The following is an 18,428-nucleotide window of genomic DNA, read 5'->3' as shown; positions in this document are numbered from 1 at the left end:
ATAGATAGATAGATAGATAGATAGATAGATAGATAGATAGATAGCGAGAGAGAGAGAAAAGAGGTGGATAGATAGAGACAGAAAGAGAGAGAGGTGGATAAATAGAGAGAGAGATGTGGATGGATAGAGAGAGAGAGAGAAAGAGAGGTAGATAGAGAGAGAGAGAGAGAGAGAGAGAGAGGTGGATAGATCGAGAGAGAGAGAAGGAGAGAGAGGTGGATAGATAGATAGATAGAGAGAGAGAGAGAGAGAGAGAGAGAGAGAAGGGAGAGAGAGAGAGAGAAGGATAGATAGATAGATAGATAGATAGATAGAGAGAGAGAGAGAGAGAGAGAGAGAGAGAGAGAGAGAAGGGTAGATAGAGAGAGAGAGAGAAGGATAGATAGATAGATAGATAGATAGATAGATAGATAGATAGATAGATAGATAGATAGATAGATAGATAGATAGATAGATAGATAGATAGATAGATAGATAGATAGATAGATAGATAGATAGATAGATAGATAGATAGAGAGAAAAGAGGTGGATAGAGACAGAAAGAGAGAGAGGTGGATAGATAGAGAGAGAGATGTGGATGGATAGAGAGAGAGAGAGAAAGAGAGGTAGATAGAGAGAGAGAGAGGTGGATAGATCGAGAGAGAGAGAGAAGGAGAGATAGATAGATAGATAGATAGATAGATAGATAGATAGATAGATAGATAGATAGATAGATAGATAGATAGATAGATAGATAGATAGATAGATAGATAGATAGATAGATAGATAGATAGATAGATAGATAGCGTCTGTCAAACAGAATTTAAATCAACACCCAGTCAAACATTCACACCAACACATTTAAAAACACATGATAACAAATAAAAACAAGTAAAAGTGATAAAATAACTCAAACACAGTCCAGTTTACTTTGTTTTGTTCAGAGCAGCTGGTGCAGAGAGGATAAACAAGAGCAAAGTCTACCAAAAAAAGCACAAAGAAAATGCATATTTCCATCCACTGTTAGATATCAGGAGTTTGTCGTCAGGGTTTCAGACTTGGACAGTCAGATGGGAGGTTTCATATTTGATCATATCACCTGAGGCTTTCTCCCAACACCTGAGCCTTAAAATGGTCCTTAAAATTCAAGCCTTTGTTCAACATTTTCCTCTGCAGATCTTCATACATGCTGGTGTGTCAGTGGATGTTTGCTTCTAATTTGGCATTTATGCACTAAAATTGCAGCATTTGATTTTTTTTTTTTTTTTTTTTTTTTTACTTTTATATATAAATTGCCCTTAAATGTATGCAGGGACAGGGGATTTAATGGTTCTTTAAGATGTTTAAGGCAGTTGTGCAGTGGATGGGTGGAGTCTGCTCTGACGCTCTGTGACTGTTTGATTATGGATTGCTAATAATTGAGACAGTTGAGGCTGTTTTTTTGCGTTGGAAACACCCACAACCTGATGCTTCTGATGGGAACTTATTGTTGCTATGGTTACAAAGTCACCTCCACATTATTGCATTCATTCATTACTGGCTGCTGTACGTTATAATTTGTGTTATACTATTATTGTTGGCTCGCAGTAAGATGTTTTTTCAGGAGGGAATGTGTGTTTTTAAGAGTTAGAATCTGCGGTTGATTTGTCAATATGGAGCTTAAATGTGATTGTCTCAGATTAACGTCTTAATTCTTCTTAAAATTGATCATTAATCCTTAAATCTGACGCCTAAAGCTCTTAAAAACACCACAACGACAGTAAATGATATATTTGCTCTGGAAATCTTTGTAAAGAATTAGTGAAATGTGCAATTAATTGAATGAAATGAAATTAAATCTGTTTTTTTTGTTTGAAATACTGTGAAAATGTACTTGTGAGATTCACACCTTTGAGGATAAAGGACACGTTCTCTCCTGTATTGTGTGTTTAGAATCAGAATCAGAATACTTTATTAATCCCAGGGGGAAATCCTTGGGTGTTACAGTTGCTCTATTCAAGTAGACGAAAAAGTAACAGGAAAGAAATTAGCAACACAACAAAAACGAAAAAAAAAAACAAAACATATATATATATATATGTATAAAGCTCTAAATATACAAACTTATAGGTCTGAATATAAGTACATATACCACATTTACACATTAAAAATACTCTATTAAGACACAATTTAAACAGCAATTTATACAATATGTACTAGACAATATATTATCAATATGATAATTAAAGAAATACACATAATAAGCGTGCAAATATTGTGTCAAATTAAAAATAATGTGGTTATAACGAGGAAACTGATGCTGTGTGACTCTTCATAGACAATATTTCATAAGACCTTTTTTGTGCACAAATTGAAAATGTAGAATACAATACAATACAATACAATAACCTTAACTGTCATTGTAAGTAAAAAAAAAAAAAAAAGTAAGTAAAATGTATTTATATGGCACTTATCACAGAGAAACCTCACAAAGTGCTTTACAGATTAAAAGGATACAAGACAGCAACGCAAAAGAAAAAATACAAAATGCTTTACAGATTATGTCTCCAGTTTGTGCAACAATATAAATAAAACACCAATACTTCAGAAAATAAGAATGGACTGAATATAAAAGTACATAAACCAAAAATATGATAAGAAAATAGAACATAAAATTTTACAAAAGTAAGGCAAGAATAGAGCTAAGTAGAATAAAAATGGAAAAAAAAATAGACAAAATATGAAGAGACACAATATTAACAGTTTATATAACTCAAGTTTATATAAAAATTATGCATGTATGTTTTGATAAATATTGCATTTTTATTGCAGAACAGAAGATTATTGCACATAATATAACCCTTTTTAGGGTTATTGCATATTATTGGAAGTGATTGTGTGAGGGTACATAGAGGGAAGAAGTGGTAAATAATCTAGTAAAGCAAGTCAAAAAGTGAGGCAGTGAGCTGGAATATAAATGTGGTGTTGTGAAATATATTTACCATGCAGTTTGCACAGAAACCGAACAAGCTCCCAGTGTCCGAGGTGATGAGGTTTCTGTCTCTTCAACCTGAGGTCATGTGTTACCGAACGCATCTTTAAGTCCCTGAAAACTGGTGCATACACACACGGGCTGGTGTTTCCAGTGATAATCATACAGTAAGTTGTACAGCGTGGGAAGAGAGCGTGGGTGCGATAAGCCTTAGTGTGAGAAAAATGAAGGAGAAGTTTGATTAGAAGAGTCAGAGTCAGAGAAAGGACAATTGAAAAAAAGGAGAAAAATAAGAAATAAGAAGATCAGATCAATGTCGGAGACAAAGAAAGTCAGGGATACTTGTGTCTCATGTGTACGGGTGATTTTTAACGCCCTGTTGAGCCGCATTGTGTAATAAATTCCCATTATGTAATAAAAGTTCAAAATGTAATAAGAATGTCACGTCATCTTGTAATAAAGTGACGCATTTTGTAACAAACGACCTCAATGCACTATGTAGTAAATTTTGTCGCATTATGTAGTAAGTTATTACAATTTGAGAAATTTATTACAAAATGCACTTGACGCATTTTTATTTTCAGGAACATGTAATGTGCTAAATTAATCTTTAAAGTGTGTGGTTAAAGTTCTGATTCCATTACCTGTAGCTCCTGTGACTAATGTCTTCTAAAATGCTCTGAAATTATATTAATTTGGATTGTTGTTACATAATGAACCATGTTATTACATTTTTTTTTAAATAAAAATGTGTCAAGTGTATTTTGTAATAAATTTCTCAAATTGTAATAGCTTAATTCATAATGTGAAAAAATTTACGACATAATGCGTTGGCGTAGTTTATTACAAAATGCGTCAGTTTATTACATAATGCGGCTTTATTACAAGATGACGTGACATTCTTATTACATTTTGAACTTTTATTACATAAGGGGAATTTATTACATAATGCGGCTCAACATGCCCCCCCTCCCCTCCCTCGTCTCCGATGAAATGACACCCCCCCCCCCCCCCCCCCCTTTCCTTTAATGTGTTGGGATGACCTTGCAGTAAAAACTCTTCTCATGCAGTGAAAGTGTCAGAACAATAAAAGTGTGGGAGACAAACAGAAGAATACGAGCTCGTGGGTGGACGACTAAGTGCAGCTGTGGTCGTGTTTCTCAAAATAAGAAGCGTTTCAGTGCGTTATCTGAGGAGTTAACCCGACTCGGATATGAATAGCGGAAAAAGGGGGTAAAAGATAAAGATGTGAGAGCGAAGACGGTGAGATGAAGGACGAAGAGGCTTTAACCCTTTCATGCATGAATTATGAGAACCTTAATCAAGATTTTTTTCCTTATTCCTCTTTAAGCATGAAAAAAACAATGTGATTTTTTTTTTTTTCTTTTATGAACCTGTTTTTCATGGAGTTACAAAAATGTCCACTCAGCTGGACACCGTGCATTTAATTGTTGAAGCAAAGAAACATGTATTTACTCTCATACTGTGTGACAACTAAAAAATAAATGTTTTTTTTTTTTGTTGCTAATCTGATGTTTTCTCACATTTTAACATACTATAATAGTAGTTATTACTCACTCAAATAATATGCAAAAAACAACAAAACACAACAACTTAAAAAAAACAAAAACAAACCTGTTAATTACAGTCAAATAACAATTAATTGATTTACAGGGTGGGGAAGCAAAATTTACAATGAACATTTAGTTGTTTTTTCTCAGCAGGCACTATGTCAATTGTTTTGAAACCAAACATATATTGATGTCATACTCATACCTAACACTATTATCCATACCTTTTCAGAAACTTTTGCCCATATGAGTAATCAGGAAAGCAAACGTCAAAGAGTGTGTGATTTGCTGAATGCACTCGTCACACCAAAGGAGATTTCAAAATAGTTGGAGTGTCCATAAAGACTGTTTATAATGGAAAGAAGAGAATGACTATGAGCAAAACTATTACCAGAAAGTCTGGAAGTGGAGGAAGCAACAAAAAACGTACCAAAGCTTTTATTAAAGCTCTCAAATCCAAAATCCTAAAGGATCCAACCAAATCCATGAGAAAGATGGCAATTGAACTTGAGGTAGACAACAAGACTGTTAGAAATGCAGTAAAATATGATTTGAAGTTAAAATCTTACACAAGAACACCAAAACACTTGTTGACAACAGCAACAAATCCAACTTTAGCAATTTTTGGGAATCATGTTTATGGTCGCCTTCTAGCCCAGATCTAAACCCTCTGGATTCTGCTGTTTGGGGCGTTTTAGAACATGCTACCAATAGAACATCACACAGCAATGTCAACTTTCTTAAAGATACTATTAAAGAAGAATGGGAGAAGTTGTCACCCGAATATTTGAGGAACACTTCACACGCAAGTTTCAGGAAGCGTGTGAAGGCAGTTATTGAGAAAGAAGGAGGACACATACAGGGGTTGGACAAAATAATGGAAACACCTTCACCTCAAGATGATAATGCCCCAATCCATACAGCTAGAATTGTTAAAGAATGGCATGAGGAACATTCTAATGAAGTTGAGCATCTCGTATGGCCGGCACAGTCCCTAGACCTCAACATCATTGAGCATTTATGGTCAGTTTTAGAGATTCAAGTAAGACGTCGATTTCCACCGCCATCGTCTCTAAAAGAGTTGGAGGGTATTTGTCAGGTTCAGACCATCTAAATTCAAAGAAAGACGCAAGAACACACAGGAGTCAAGTATCTCTTGCTCGCGAGGAGAGTAGTTGACGGAACACTGCTCAGTTACAATGTCCCAACTCACTCTGAGGGTCCTGCCCTTGCTCTCCTCATTTATTTCATTTGGGTGTTCCCTAGTTACATGGGTGTGATTAGTCTGAGGGTTTACGTATTGATCACATTGTTAGTACATGGGTGCATGATTATTTTCCTCTTATTAAATGTCAAAACTTAATCGTCTAGACACATCTGTGTAGCCTTTGTGTGAACTTCTGCTTTCGATCAGACGACATGGGTCAACTGGTCTCCAAGGCATGGTCCCCGTCTTCCGAGGTGCTTTCACTTCTGCAAAACCTGTAAAAGAACTCTAAGAGCACTTTGCCCTCATTCAACATAGCATATAATAACATCATAAGAATGGCATGAATGTGATAACTTATGTACAATTATTCTAACAGTATTCTAACTGAAGAATGGCTTAAAATTCCTTTGGAAACAATTCACAAGTTGTATGAATCAATACCTCGGAGAATTGAGGCTGTAATTGCCGCAAAAGGCGGACCTACACCATATTAAATTATATTTTGTTGATTTTTTTAAGGTGTTTCCATTATTTTGTCCAACCCCTGTAGAATAAAAACATTTTCTATTATGTCAATTTTCTTGTGGCAAATAAATTCTCATGACTTTCAATAAACTAATTGGTCATACACTGTCTTTCAATCCCTGCCTCAAAATATTGTAAATTTTCCTTCCCCACCCTGTATACTCAAATATGTTGCTGCAGATCAGGTTTATCAAGAACAGGAATGTTACAGTAACAGTATGAATTGCAGTGCATTATGGGATGGTGCATAAGCATTCACTGTGTTGGTTGATATGCAAGTAAAACAACAAAATCCATGAATATACAAGAGAACAGCTGGAGAATAACTGTGCACTGGAGTGACTGCTGTGCATGAAAGGGTTAATAATTCCTTTAAAGCGCCACATGTGGGGGGTGTCCAGCAGCGCTTGCATCAAATTCACCCATTTCAGAATTTAGGTTTTTTTAAGGTCTAGCTGGGTCAGGTTTGTTTTGATTCTTTTTTTTTTCTGCCTAATTAGTCACTAGATGCAGTGGGAAACTAGACTTCTGATACAAGTGACACATCCTGCAACAAGAAGGACACAAATCAAAAGGCTGCGTTTTAAAGCAACGGCTGTTGGACTACGTTTTAGTGCAGATGGAGACAGTCAGGGACGGTTTGGGAGCGGCGGTGATGGTTTAAACTTTGAGCAGCACTGTTAAAATTTCATTTCTGCTATAAAATGAGGCATGAAATGGTGTCTAAATATAGATATGCTGGGGATCCACTGGGGTGTAAGAAAGAAGAGACGGGAAAAAAATAGCACAGACTAAATCGTTGTATTTCAAGCTCTTAGAGTCAGTTTAAAGGGAAGTAAAGTTGAGCAGCTGATTGATCGGTGTGATTGATTTTTTTTTTTTTTTTCCCCCCCAAGTTGTGCGCTGGGATCTGGTCCAGTCACTGTTTAACCCATAAAAACCCAAACAACCAAAAACATCTACTGATCTAAAATGTTTAATACATGTTGATCCATTAATCTGATCAATACATGTAAATAATTGGTGTAAAATACAGTTATTCTTCTTTTCATGGTCATCACATATGACCCATTTGGACGTTCAGAGGCTCCGTAGTTACCATGGAAACACCATCATCTTCTATAACGTTGATTCACCAGTAAAACCCATGGAGTTGGATCAATGACAGCACATGGAGACGCTTGTTTTTATGTTCAGTTAATGATATATTTTGCCGAAAAAGTTGCTTTTTCTTCAGTTTTTTTCTGTTTTGCTTAAATAACCTTTGAATTTACTCTGAAATTTAATGAACATCTACATGATCAGTGATTTAAATATAGGGAAATATATGATTTACACAAAAAAAATGCTAAATTCAGAGGATAATATCATAATAAATGGTGATAAATCACTTTAGAAAGGTTATATTTAGAGAAAATTTTATTTGAAAGTTGACACAAAAGTAGCTCCGGGTCTTTATTGGTTAGACTCTGTAGTTACCGTGGAAACACCATCATCTTCTATAACATTGATTCACCAGTAAAACCCATGGAGTTGGATCAATGACAGCAGATGTAGACACTTGTTTTTATGTTTGGTTAATGATATATTTTGCTGAAAAAGTTGCTTTTTCTTCAGTTTTTTTCTGTTTTGCTTAAATAACCTTTGAATTTACTCTGAAATTTAATGAACATCTACATGATCAGTGGTTTAAATATAGGGAAATATATGATTTACACACACAAAAAAAAAGCTAAATTCAGAGGATAATATTATAATAAATGGTGATAAATCACTTTAGAAAGGTTATATTTAGAGAAAAATTAATTTGAAAGTTGACACAAAAGTAGCTCCGGGTCTTTATTGGTTAGACTCTTTAGTTACCGTGGAAACACCATCATCTTCTATAACATTGATTCACCAGTAAAACCCATGGAGTTGGATCAGTGACAGTGGATGGACACACGTGTTTTATGCTCAGTTATTGATATTGTAAGATGATTAATGTAACACTTGTGGGTTTAGGTGTTACCCAATATTAGGAGGTCATGGATGAGGAGGCAATACTCGGAGCTGGAATAACTCCACAGGAGGAATTTTTATTAGCCATCTACCGCTCTCACTTACTTTCATACTCTCTCCATCACATGGCCTCCTCTCCCCACAGTATCCTTCCGCCAATCCATTCCAATAGTCTCGATAACAGAAACAATATAGACCCAGTTAAATTCTGCAAATAAAATTACCAAAGCAAAACTAAATCATCTTACATACTTCGCTCTCTTTAAATGAAATGTCGTCATTTCAAATACAGAGGAACCTCAGAATTTTTTTTTTTTTTTTTTTAAATGAATAATCTTACAATATCTTTGCTGAAAAAGTCACTTTTTGTTGAGTTTTCCTGGTTTTTCAATATAATAGCCCTCAACTTTAATCTGAGTTTATATGAACTTCTTCATGATCAGTGAATAAAATTTAGGAAAATACATGATTGCCACTGAAAAAATGCAAACACAGAGGATAATATTATAAATAAATGACGGTAAATCACTTAAGAAAGGTTAAAGACAGAAGAAAAAAATATTTTGAAACTGCCACAAAAGTAATAGTGGGTCTTTGTGGGTTAAAGGTTTATTATAGGACTGAATATGCTATTTTTACTCACTATTGTATAATGTGTCTATTATATGTGTTTTAACTGTGTAATCCTGTAACTGTGTTGTATTTGCTGCTGCCTATCTAGTCCTGGACAATCTTGTAAAAGAGGTTCTTGATCTCAATGGGATATTTTCTGAAAAAATGCAAAGCACAGAGGATAATATTATGAATAAATGATGATAAAGCACTTAAGAAAGGTTAAATATAGAAGAAAAAAAATATATTTTGGAACTGCTACAAAAATAGTACTGGGTCTTTGTGGGTTAAATGTTTGTTATTGGATTGAACATGTTATTTTTACTAACTATTTATTGTATAATGTGTTGATTATATGTGTTTTAACTGTGTAATCCTGTAACTGTGTTGTATTTGCTGCTGCCTATCTAGTCCAGGACAATCTTGTAGAAGAGGTTTTTAATTTCAATGGGGTATTTTCTGAAAAAATCCAAAGCACAGAGGATAATATTATAAATAATTGATGATAAATCATTTAAGAAAGGTTAAATATAGAAGAAAAAAATATTTTGGAACTACCCCAAAAGTAATAGTGGGTCTTTGTGGGTTAAAGGTTTATTATAGGACTGAACATGTTATTTATACTAACTATTGTATAATTTGTCTATTATATGTGTTTTAACTGTGTAATCCTGTAACTGTGTTGTATTTGCTGCTGCCTATCTAGTCCAGGACAATTTGTAAAAGAGGTTCTTGATCTCAATGGGGTATTTCCTGAAAAAATGCAAAATACAGAGGATAATATTATGAATAAATTATCATAAATCACTTAAGAAAGGTTAAAAAAAATATTTTGGAACTGCAACAAAAATAGTACTGGGTCTTAATGGGTTAAAGGTTTATTATAGGACTGAACATGTTATTTTAACTAACTATTTATTGTATAATGTGTCAGTTATATGTGTTTTAACTGTGTAATCCTGTCACTGTGTTGTATTTGCTGCTGCCTATCTAGTCCAGCACAATCTTGTAGAAGAGGTTCTTAGTCTCACTGGGGCATTTTCTGAAAAAATCCAAAGCACAGAGGATAATATTATGAATAAATGATGATAAATCACTTAAGAAAGGTTAAATATAGAAGAAAAAAAATATTTTGGAACTGCAACAAAAATAGTACTGGGTCTTTATGGGTTAAAGGTTTATTATAGGACTGAACATGTTATTTTTACTATTTATTGTATAATGTGTTTGTTGTTTTAACTGTGTAATCCTGTCACTGTGTTGTATTTGTTGCTGCCTATCTAGTCCAGGACTCCCTTGTAAAAGAGGCTCTTAATCTCAATGGGGTATTTCCTGAAAAAATGCAAAATACAGAGGATAATATTATAAATAAATGATGATAAATCACTTAAGAAGGGTTAAAAACAGAAGAAAAAAAAATATTTTGGAACTGCAACAAAAGTAAAACCGGGTCTTAATGGGTTAATAACATCCATTTTTTTGTATGTTTGCAGCTGTGTGTGTCCTCCAGGGTTTGAGGGCCAACGTTGTGAGATAAACCCAGATGACTGTGAAGACAACGACTGTGAAAACAACTCCACCTGCATCGACGGAGTCAACAACTACACCTGCGTCTGCCCGCCAAACTACACAGGTACTAGTTCCACTCTTTAAAAAAAAAAAACCCTCGGTGTTTGCCCCAGAGAGGCCCGGAGGGTCACCGAGTCCCTCGGCCGCTGCACATACACACTCCAAATCATATTTTCCACTTTGCTGGATGGTGAGGTAGTAATAGACAGGCTCTCCGCAGTGACCTGAAACTGCTCCTACAGGAGGTTGAAAGAGCAATCACACCGGAGAGAGAGGGAGAGCGGGATGGAAAAGAGAAGCGAAGAGGGAAAAATAAACAGCGCGAAGGGAAAAGAGTAAAGAAAGACAGATAAAGGGCAGAAGCAGGAGGAAAAAGAGAGGGAAACAGAGGGAGCTCATTTGGTGGAGTCCGGCGAGTGGAGGCGAAACTGCTGAGTGTGGAGTTAAAGTTTTTCTATCTGTGACAGTGTCCTCTAACACACACACACACACACACACACAGCTGCTCCCCTTTGACACTGGATTTCAGTCAATACACACACACACACACCATGTCATTATCGTATTTGGCATAGAGAAGCCTTTAACGCTGCCAGCTACCACATACAGCTGCTGCACACACACACACACACACACACACACAGCTGGTTGCACTGGCTCGGTACCGACCCCCGGATCAGTGAACCGCGACGTAATCATCAGGTGTCACATTAAGAGGACAGTCCTTTTCGCTAGTCACTGGCTTTCTCCAAACTCAGCAACCAAGACTGTCACGTCATATTTGCACCAGAGGAAACGAAATCAAGATTTAAGGTCGGAAGACATTTAAAAAAGCTGATATAGTGTTTCTACAACCGGGGGAAGTTGGGGTCCAGAACGAGACAGATGATGTTTAGAGAATGAGATTCAAAGTGCATGACAAATTAAAGGTCAGTCCGTCTTAATGCGCACATTTTCCGTTTTTGCATAACACACACATTTACAAAAAAAAAAAAAAAAGACACACACACAACTGCAGGTTTTTGAAGTCGGTGTTGGGAAACTTGACTTGTTGGCGGTGCTGTGGAAAATGTCAGGGAGTAAATTTAATGTGACTCTGGTCAGTCGTTTTGTTTACTTGCATTTGCTCTGGATCAACATGTAATGTCATTGTAAGGTTTAAGATGCAATATTGAACACGTGTACATGACGCACTGCAAAAATCCAATTCTTACCAAGTGTGTTTTTCTCATTTCTAGTCAAAATGTCTCATCACAATTCAAATAAGACACAATCACCTGAAGAGGAACTTTTCAGTGAGATATAAGAACTTATTTTTAGACAATAGATCTGGAAAATCTTATTTCAAGAAATCTTACCAAGATTATTTTCACTTGTTCCATAGGGAGATTTTTTTTTTTTTTTTTTTTTTTTTTTTTTTGCTTAATTCAAGCAAAAAAAATCTGCCAATGGAACAAGTGAAAATCATCTTGGTAAGATTTCTTGAAATCAGATTTTCCAGATCTATTGTCTAAAAATCAGTTCTTATATCTCACTGAAAAGTTACTCTTTAGGTGATTATGTCTTATTTTAAATGTGATGAGACATTTGGACTAGAAATTAGAAAAATACACTTGGTAAGATTTAGACTTTTTCCAGTATATATATATATATATATATACAGTATATTTGGAAAATTATGCTTTTAAATTTGCACCTTTTCTCACACATTCCAACACACGGTAATGGATGCTCTTTAGAAAAGTCCAGATTTTCTGGTCAAATTGAGGAAAACACCTACTTTTAAACATTATGAAAGAGGATATCAACAGGTTTTTGGATCTGAGCAAGTATGAAAAGATGACCTTTTCATTGGCATATTAAAGGAACACAAGAGGAGGCTGAGTTCACACAGTGGAACATCTACAACCAGTGGAAAACGATGAAAAAACACTATTTTTTAGGGTCTACATCCCAGGTGTCAAACATGCGGCCCGTGGGCCAGAACGGGCCTGTCAAAGGCTCAAATCAGACCCATGGGATGAATTTGTGAAATGCAAAAATTACATTGAAAATATTAACAATCAGTGGTGTCAAAGTAATTTTAATTCAGGTTCCACATACAGATCAATACAATCTCAAGTTTGTCAGACCAGTAAAATACTATCATAACAGCTTATAAATAATAAGAATCGCTAATTTTCTGTTGTGTAATGTTTACATTTACAAATTATTCTTTTGCAAAAAATGTGAATAACCTGAACAAATATGAACAACCTGAAATGTCCTATGAGAAGTAAGTACAATTTTACCAATATTATACCTATTACTAAATGTTTACTGTATTTGAAATTGTAATGTAAGTTGTAATGCACATGTGTAGATGATAAATTGAGGCACAATATTGTTAAGATTGCACTTATTTTTCTTCTTACATTTGAGGTTCTTCATGTTATTCAGATTTTAAAGAAACTTTATTGATGTAAACCAGTGGCGGCTGCTCGTCTTTCAGACAGGGGAAGCTCATTGTCGGCTTACATCAAAAAACAATTGTCAAGTTATTTAAACATACATTCAGCCCTCCGTTCCTTTTAAAGAAAATGCTCAGTGACCTTATCGTACCAAGTAGGCGTCTTTTCCAGGGACTGGACCAGTGTCCTCTCTGCTTAGATTGCCTTGGCCCAGTGTGTTGTGGGTGTCAGACTTCAGCCTCTTTAAACTACAGATGCTCCTTTCACTGCGACCTAGCCGACAGTATGATTGATTTAACTATCTACAAAACGATATTAAACTCGAACAAGAAATGATTAAATTATGAAACTGAAACAAGAAAACGCTGAAATTATGTTAAATTGAAACAAGGAAGTCCAATGAGTGTTTTATTTACAGTGCAAGAAATGAACGAGTAATTTCGTAGCGGTTTCTTTCTTGATTTCACAGCAGAATGTGCGACGGTATTAAACTGAACTGTGTCAGTGAAGGAGCAGATCTCAAACTAGCTGTCAATCAAACAGGATTCAGCCTTTCGACTGTTCCTCCAATCAGCACGTGGGATTCTGGCGTCCAGCCCGGCCGAGCTCCACCCACAGCTCCATTCACCCCCAGAGACGCCCGGCGTCCGGGGGCGGGACAACATCGTGGCATTTATCCAATTACCGTCCAGTTTTGAGGCAATGAAAAAAACTGTTCCACTCAGTCCCACTGAAGCCCAGAGACGCTCGCAGTCTACGGACAAATGCACTGAGCAGAGATGGAGGAGAAAACAGCACAACGGGAATGGAGGAGAAGTGAACAACATCGAGTCTGTTGATTTTTGATAAAGCTGATTCTGAACAAACTCATCTTTGAGATGAACGTGTTCTAACACATTTGTAGTCAATGAAATGTCAACACAACCGAACATATTTAACCATTTAATTTTCGTAATTTTAGGGGAAGCCGGACTTCCCTTGCAGTCTGTGAGAAATCGCCACTGATGTAAACATTTTCATAATATAATTAAATTTTTTTTCACAGTTATTATTCTACTGGTCCGGCCCACTTCAGATCACAATGTCCTGAAAGTGGCCCCTGAACTAAAATGAATTCTACATGAATGTTAGTGGAATATTCATTTTCATTACTCATGTAAACAGCTTATGAGGAATTTTGTCCTTTAGAATAAGGGCAAAAATGTAATATTATCTCCACGTAAGCACAGTTATTGAGTCAGAAGTGTGCAGAAATCAGTCAACATGCTGTCATCATACATGTAGACAACTGATGGTGTATGAAGATGGTCATTTTTTAAGGTGTGATACGATCTATTTATTCACTGGAAATAAAAATCGATCTCTACATGTAAATCTCCTCACATACACATTACACTTTTAAGTCACAGTAATGCATAGACGTCAAGAAATACGAGATTATTTATCATTTATGATCTATCATTAAGCCTCTGGGTTTAACACTCGCCACTAATCAATTCTGTTGCTTTCTGGCAGGAGACAGGTAGAGGGCATTGATCTTCTGCCATCTGCACGTCCAGTAAAAGTCTATTGCACTCCAGAAAGTCCAAAATCCAGCGGGTCGTCTCTATCACTCATATTATGTTTATAATTTTCAATAATTATCCCAACGATGGCCCCATGTGTATATGCTAATTACACCAAGGTATCACACTTAATTTCACAATGATAAATGAATGTTGGCAACTTTAACTAAGCGTCTAAAGTGTGAAATGTTCCGATCGGCTCCAGGCACTTGGTGTAATATAGTAATGTAGTTTAATATTCTTCATATGTATTCAATGCAGATGGAGATGATGTGTAAAGAATATACCAAGGCTCAAACAGCATCTGAATGTGGCTTTAGTAGTGGGTTCAGGAGACAGACAGGGTGGGACTGAGGCGGTGGGATTAGATTAAAGCAGGCAGAGAACAATGGAAATGTGTTTGACCTTTCTCCGTCCCCTCTTCCTTCATATGACCGACTGCAGCCGCCGTTTTTACACACACTGTTAACCCACCGTGACCCGCACAGCTCATACAGTAAATGTGTACGTCTTAGACCGCCGCCGTTACACAGCCTATTAACCTCTGTGTCCATCAGTCCTGAGAAAAAAGCTGATAACACCGGCCACCGCACATTATCTGAGGCCTTGGAAGTGACAGACACACATATAAATCATCCTTTTTCCGCTCCCTGCTTTCTTTTTTTCTCATGTTTGTTTGCTACTATTGCTTCAAAGTCAGAGAAAGTATATTGAAATATGCCGATTTATCCTGTTGTTACCTACGCCAAGGAACGGCAGAGGTGAAATTTGATGAAATATTCAGGAAATGTTGATACTGGCATAAGGAAGAAATGCTAAAATTTTGGTGGAGGGGGTGATTTTTTTTTTTTTTTTTTTTTTTCGTCTGCTGTTAGCAAGATAACTCAAAAAGCTATGGACAGATTTTCATGAAATGTTCAGGTACAAGGAACAAATGACTACATTTTGGTGGTGATTTTTTTTTGGGGGGGGGGGGGGGGGGGCAACTGATCTGTCTTGGTGGAGGTCTGTGCTCTCCGAGTGCTTTTCTAGTTTTGTATCTTTTTTTTTAATCAGCGTTCAGTTTCTATGCTCTGTATATCTGGAACAAACTACCAGAAAATATCAGGTCTGCTGAGAGTCTGAGTTCTTTTAAGTCCAGGTTAAAGACTCACCTGTTCACTGCTGCCTTTGACTAAAAGGCTTTTTACTTTTTAAATTTTATATTCTCTTTCGAAACTCTGCACTGCAACTCTTACTTTAATGTGTTTTAATATTTTTGGGTTTATGTGTTGTTTTCTTACTTGCTGTTTTTAATCACCTTTTACATATTTATTTCTTTTATAATGTTTTAAATGTGTTTCTTTTTCCCTTGTCGTTGTATTTCAATGTCCTGTGTGAAGCACCTTGAATTGCCTTGTTGCTGAAATGTGCGACACAAATAAACTTGCCTTGCCTTGCCTTTATCAGTTTTAGTATATTTGTATTCTTATTTTTACTATTTTACCACATTATTTATCTTATTTATATGTTTATACAGCATTCTGAACAGCTTGCATTGTTTTAAATGTGCTATATAAATAAACTCCACCTTGCCCTACTCTTCTTTTAACTTTTCTGTTATGTTTTTTACCATCAGTATGTTTGCTTAGCTCTGTTTTTCCACTACACCAGGTTTTATAAGCTGTAATTCCAGCCTGCCGCTCTGTTCTCAGTCAGCTGTGCATTCTACTCTGACGTACGTTTTCCTCTAAATCTTTGTCACCAGGCGACTTGTGCGAGGAGGTGGTCGACCCCTGTCTTCACGGTTTCGACCCCTGTCAACACGACTCAAAGTGCGTCCACGTTGGCCGCAGTTACAGGTGAGTAACGGTTTCACATCAACTTGACGTTTGAGGAATCAGAACAATCGCTGACCTAGAACCTGATCTATCAGACACAGTAAAACACATGAACCCATACTTGGATGTGGACAGATTTTTGCCACGTTGTCGGGGCTTGTATATTTATTTATTTATTTATTTAATTTTATTTCGACAGGGACAATGCACAATATACATTAACCTTAAAAAGGAGAGATGTAGTGTGCTAGGTTGTGGCACTACAGGGTCGGGAAGCAAAATTTACAATGAACATTTAGTTGTTTTTTCTCAGCAGGCACTACGTCAGTTGTTTTGAAACCAAACATATATTGATGTCATAATCATACCTAACACTATTATCCATACCTTTTCAGAAACTTTTGCCCATATGAGTAATCAGGAAAGCAAACGTCAAAGAGTGTGTGATTTGCTGAATGCACTCGTCACACCAAAGGAGATTTCAAAAATAGTTGGAGTGTCCATAAAGACTGTTTATAATGGAAAGAAGAGAATGACTATGAGCAAAACTATTACCAGAAAGTCTGGAAGATACTATTAAAGAAGAATGGGAGAAGTTGTCACCCCAATATTTGAGGAACACTTGCGCAAGTTTCAGGAAGCGTGTGAAGGCAGTTATTGAGAAAGAAGGAGGACACATAGAATAAAAACATTTTCTATTATGGACATTTTCTTGTGGCAAATAAATTCTCATGACTTTCAATAAACTAATTGGTCATACACTGTCTTTCAATCCCTGCCTCAAAATATTGTAAATTTTGCTTCCCCACCCTGTAGTGCTAATTTCCACCTGTAGCCCCTGGGTAGGCTGATGTTATCATTAAAAAAACAGACAATAATAATAATAATAATAATAATAATAATAATAATAATAATAATAATAATAATAATAATAATAATAATAATTATTATTATTATTATTATTATTATTATTATTATTATTATTTTCTCTTTTCAGAAACAAAAGAAAAACTAGTGTTTAATTGATTCATTGAAGGATAGGATCGGATAAGATAAGATAAGATAATTTGGTTGCAAACTCCCCCAAAAATACTTCAATATAGTAAAGTTCTTGTCCTCATTTGTGCTGGTTTTTGCTTAGAGTTGCTACTTTTTATGAATTCTACCCTCGCCAGCATTTAACACACATCATTGAGCCCTTTCCTGGATATTCTCCTGAAACTTAAAAACATGTGTGGTAGTTGAAACAGGTAGCGTGGACTGATGAGGAGACCACATTATTTCTCGATCCGCATCCATTTCAGATGGAAAACAGCAACGCAATACACTCTTCTAATCTATTCATTACAACCATGTGTAAGATTTCCCCATGATGACACTTTGCGGCCTTGTTTATATATGATTTGTTCTTTTTTGAAACATTTCTAAACTTCCAATCTGCTCGACAGTTATGTGGAACAGTGCCTAAAATGACTTTTACGATTAAATCCTCATTCTATCTGATTTACTGCCCACTAACTGGCAGCGTGTGGCATGTTATTACCCTGCATTATTTACACTGCAATTATTTTGTACCTCGGAAATGTGTGACGGAGCATTTGTGCATGTAAAAGTTAGAAGCTGTGACATATTTTTGCCTGCATGTATTTATAAGTGAGCTTAAACAGAATGACGTTTGTTAACAGTGAGCAGGAGGTTTGATGTCCGGGTCCAAAACACCTCATCAGGAAACATGTTTATAAAAACACGAGCTGCTGAAATGGACTCAACCTGTCAGCTTTTGCAGTTAACCATCTGTAAGCATGAGCCAAAGCCTGTCGCCGCATTAATCCCATCCATATTTCCACGTCGCTCTAGGTGCGAGTGTTTACCCGGCTATGTGGGCCAGCACTGCGAGCAGGACTACAACGACTGTCTGGAGAATAAGTGTCAACATGGCGCCGAGTGTGTGGACGCCGTCAACGGCTATACCTGCGTCTGCAAAGAGGGTTTCAGGTAAGAGTCATGGAAACAAATCATCGAGCATTTGCAGCAACGCATCCAGCGCACACACCCGGGGCCGGACGGGGAGGAGATACAGATGGTGCTTCATAATCGGACACTTGACTGTCTAGACCTACTGACGGCGCTTGTGTGTTGGGTTTGTGCGCGTGTG

The 18,428-nt window shown here is 36.3% G+C and overlaps 1 protein-coding gene across 1 annotated transcript in view; it reads left to right on the top strand.

The window, feature by feature from the left end:
• Nucleotides 1-18,428, top strand: part of slit3 (slit homolog 3 (Drosophila)) — a 742,110-nt gene that overhangs the window by 675,568 nt on the left and 48,114 nt on the right. The window contains exons 29-31 of the mRNA XM_030145427.1: nt 10,363-10,502; nt 16,201-16,294; nt 18,131-18,268. Coding sequence (XP_030001287.1) covers nt 10,363-10,502; nt 16,201-16,294; nt 18,131-18,268 — 372 coding nt within the window. The remainder of the gene's footprint in view (nt 1-10,362; nt 10,503-16,200; nt 16,295-18,130; nt 18,269-18,428) is intronic.

Source organism: Sphaeramia orbicularis, chromosome 10 (genome assembly GCF_902148855.1).
Source record: "Sphaeramia orbicularis chromosome 10, fSphaOr1.1, whole genome shotgun sequence".
In the NCBI taxonomy this organism is placed as follows: Eukaryota; Metazoa; Chordata; class Actinopteri; order Kurtiformes; family Apogonidae; genus Sphaeramia; species Sphaeramia orbicularis.
Note: the sequence above shows the minus strand (reverse complement) of the source record. Positions and strands in the feature narration are given on the sequence as shown.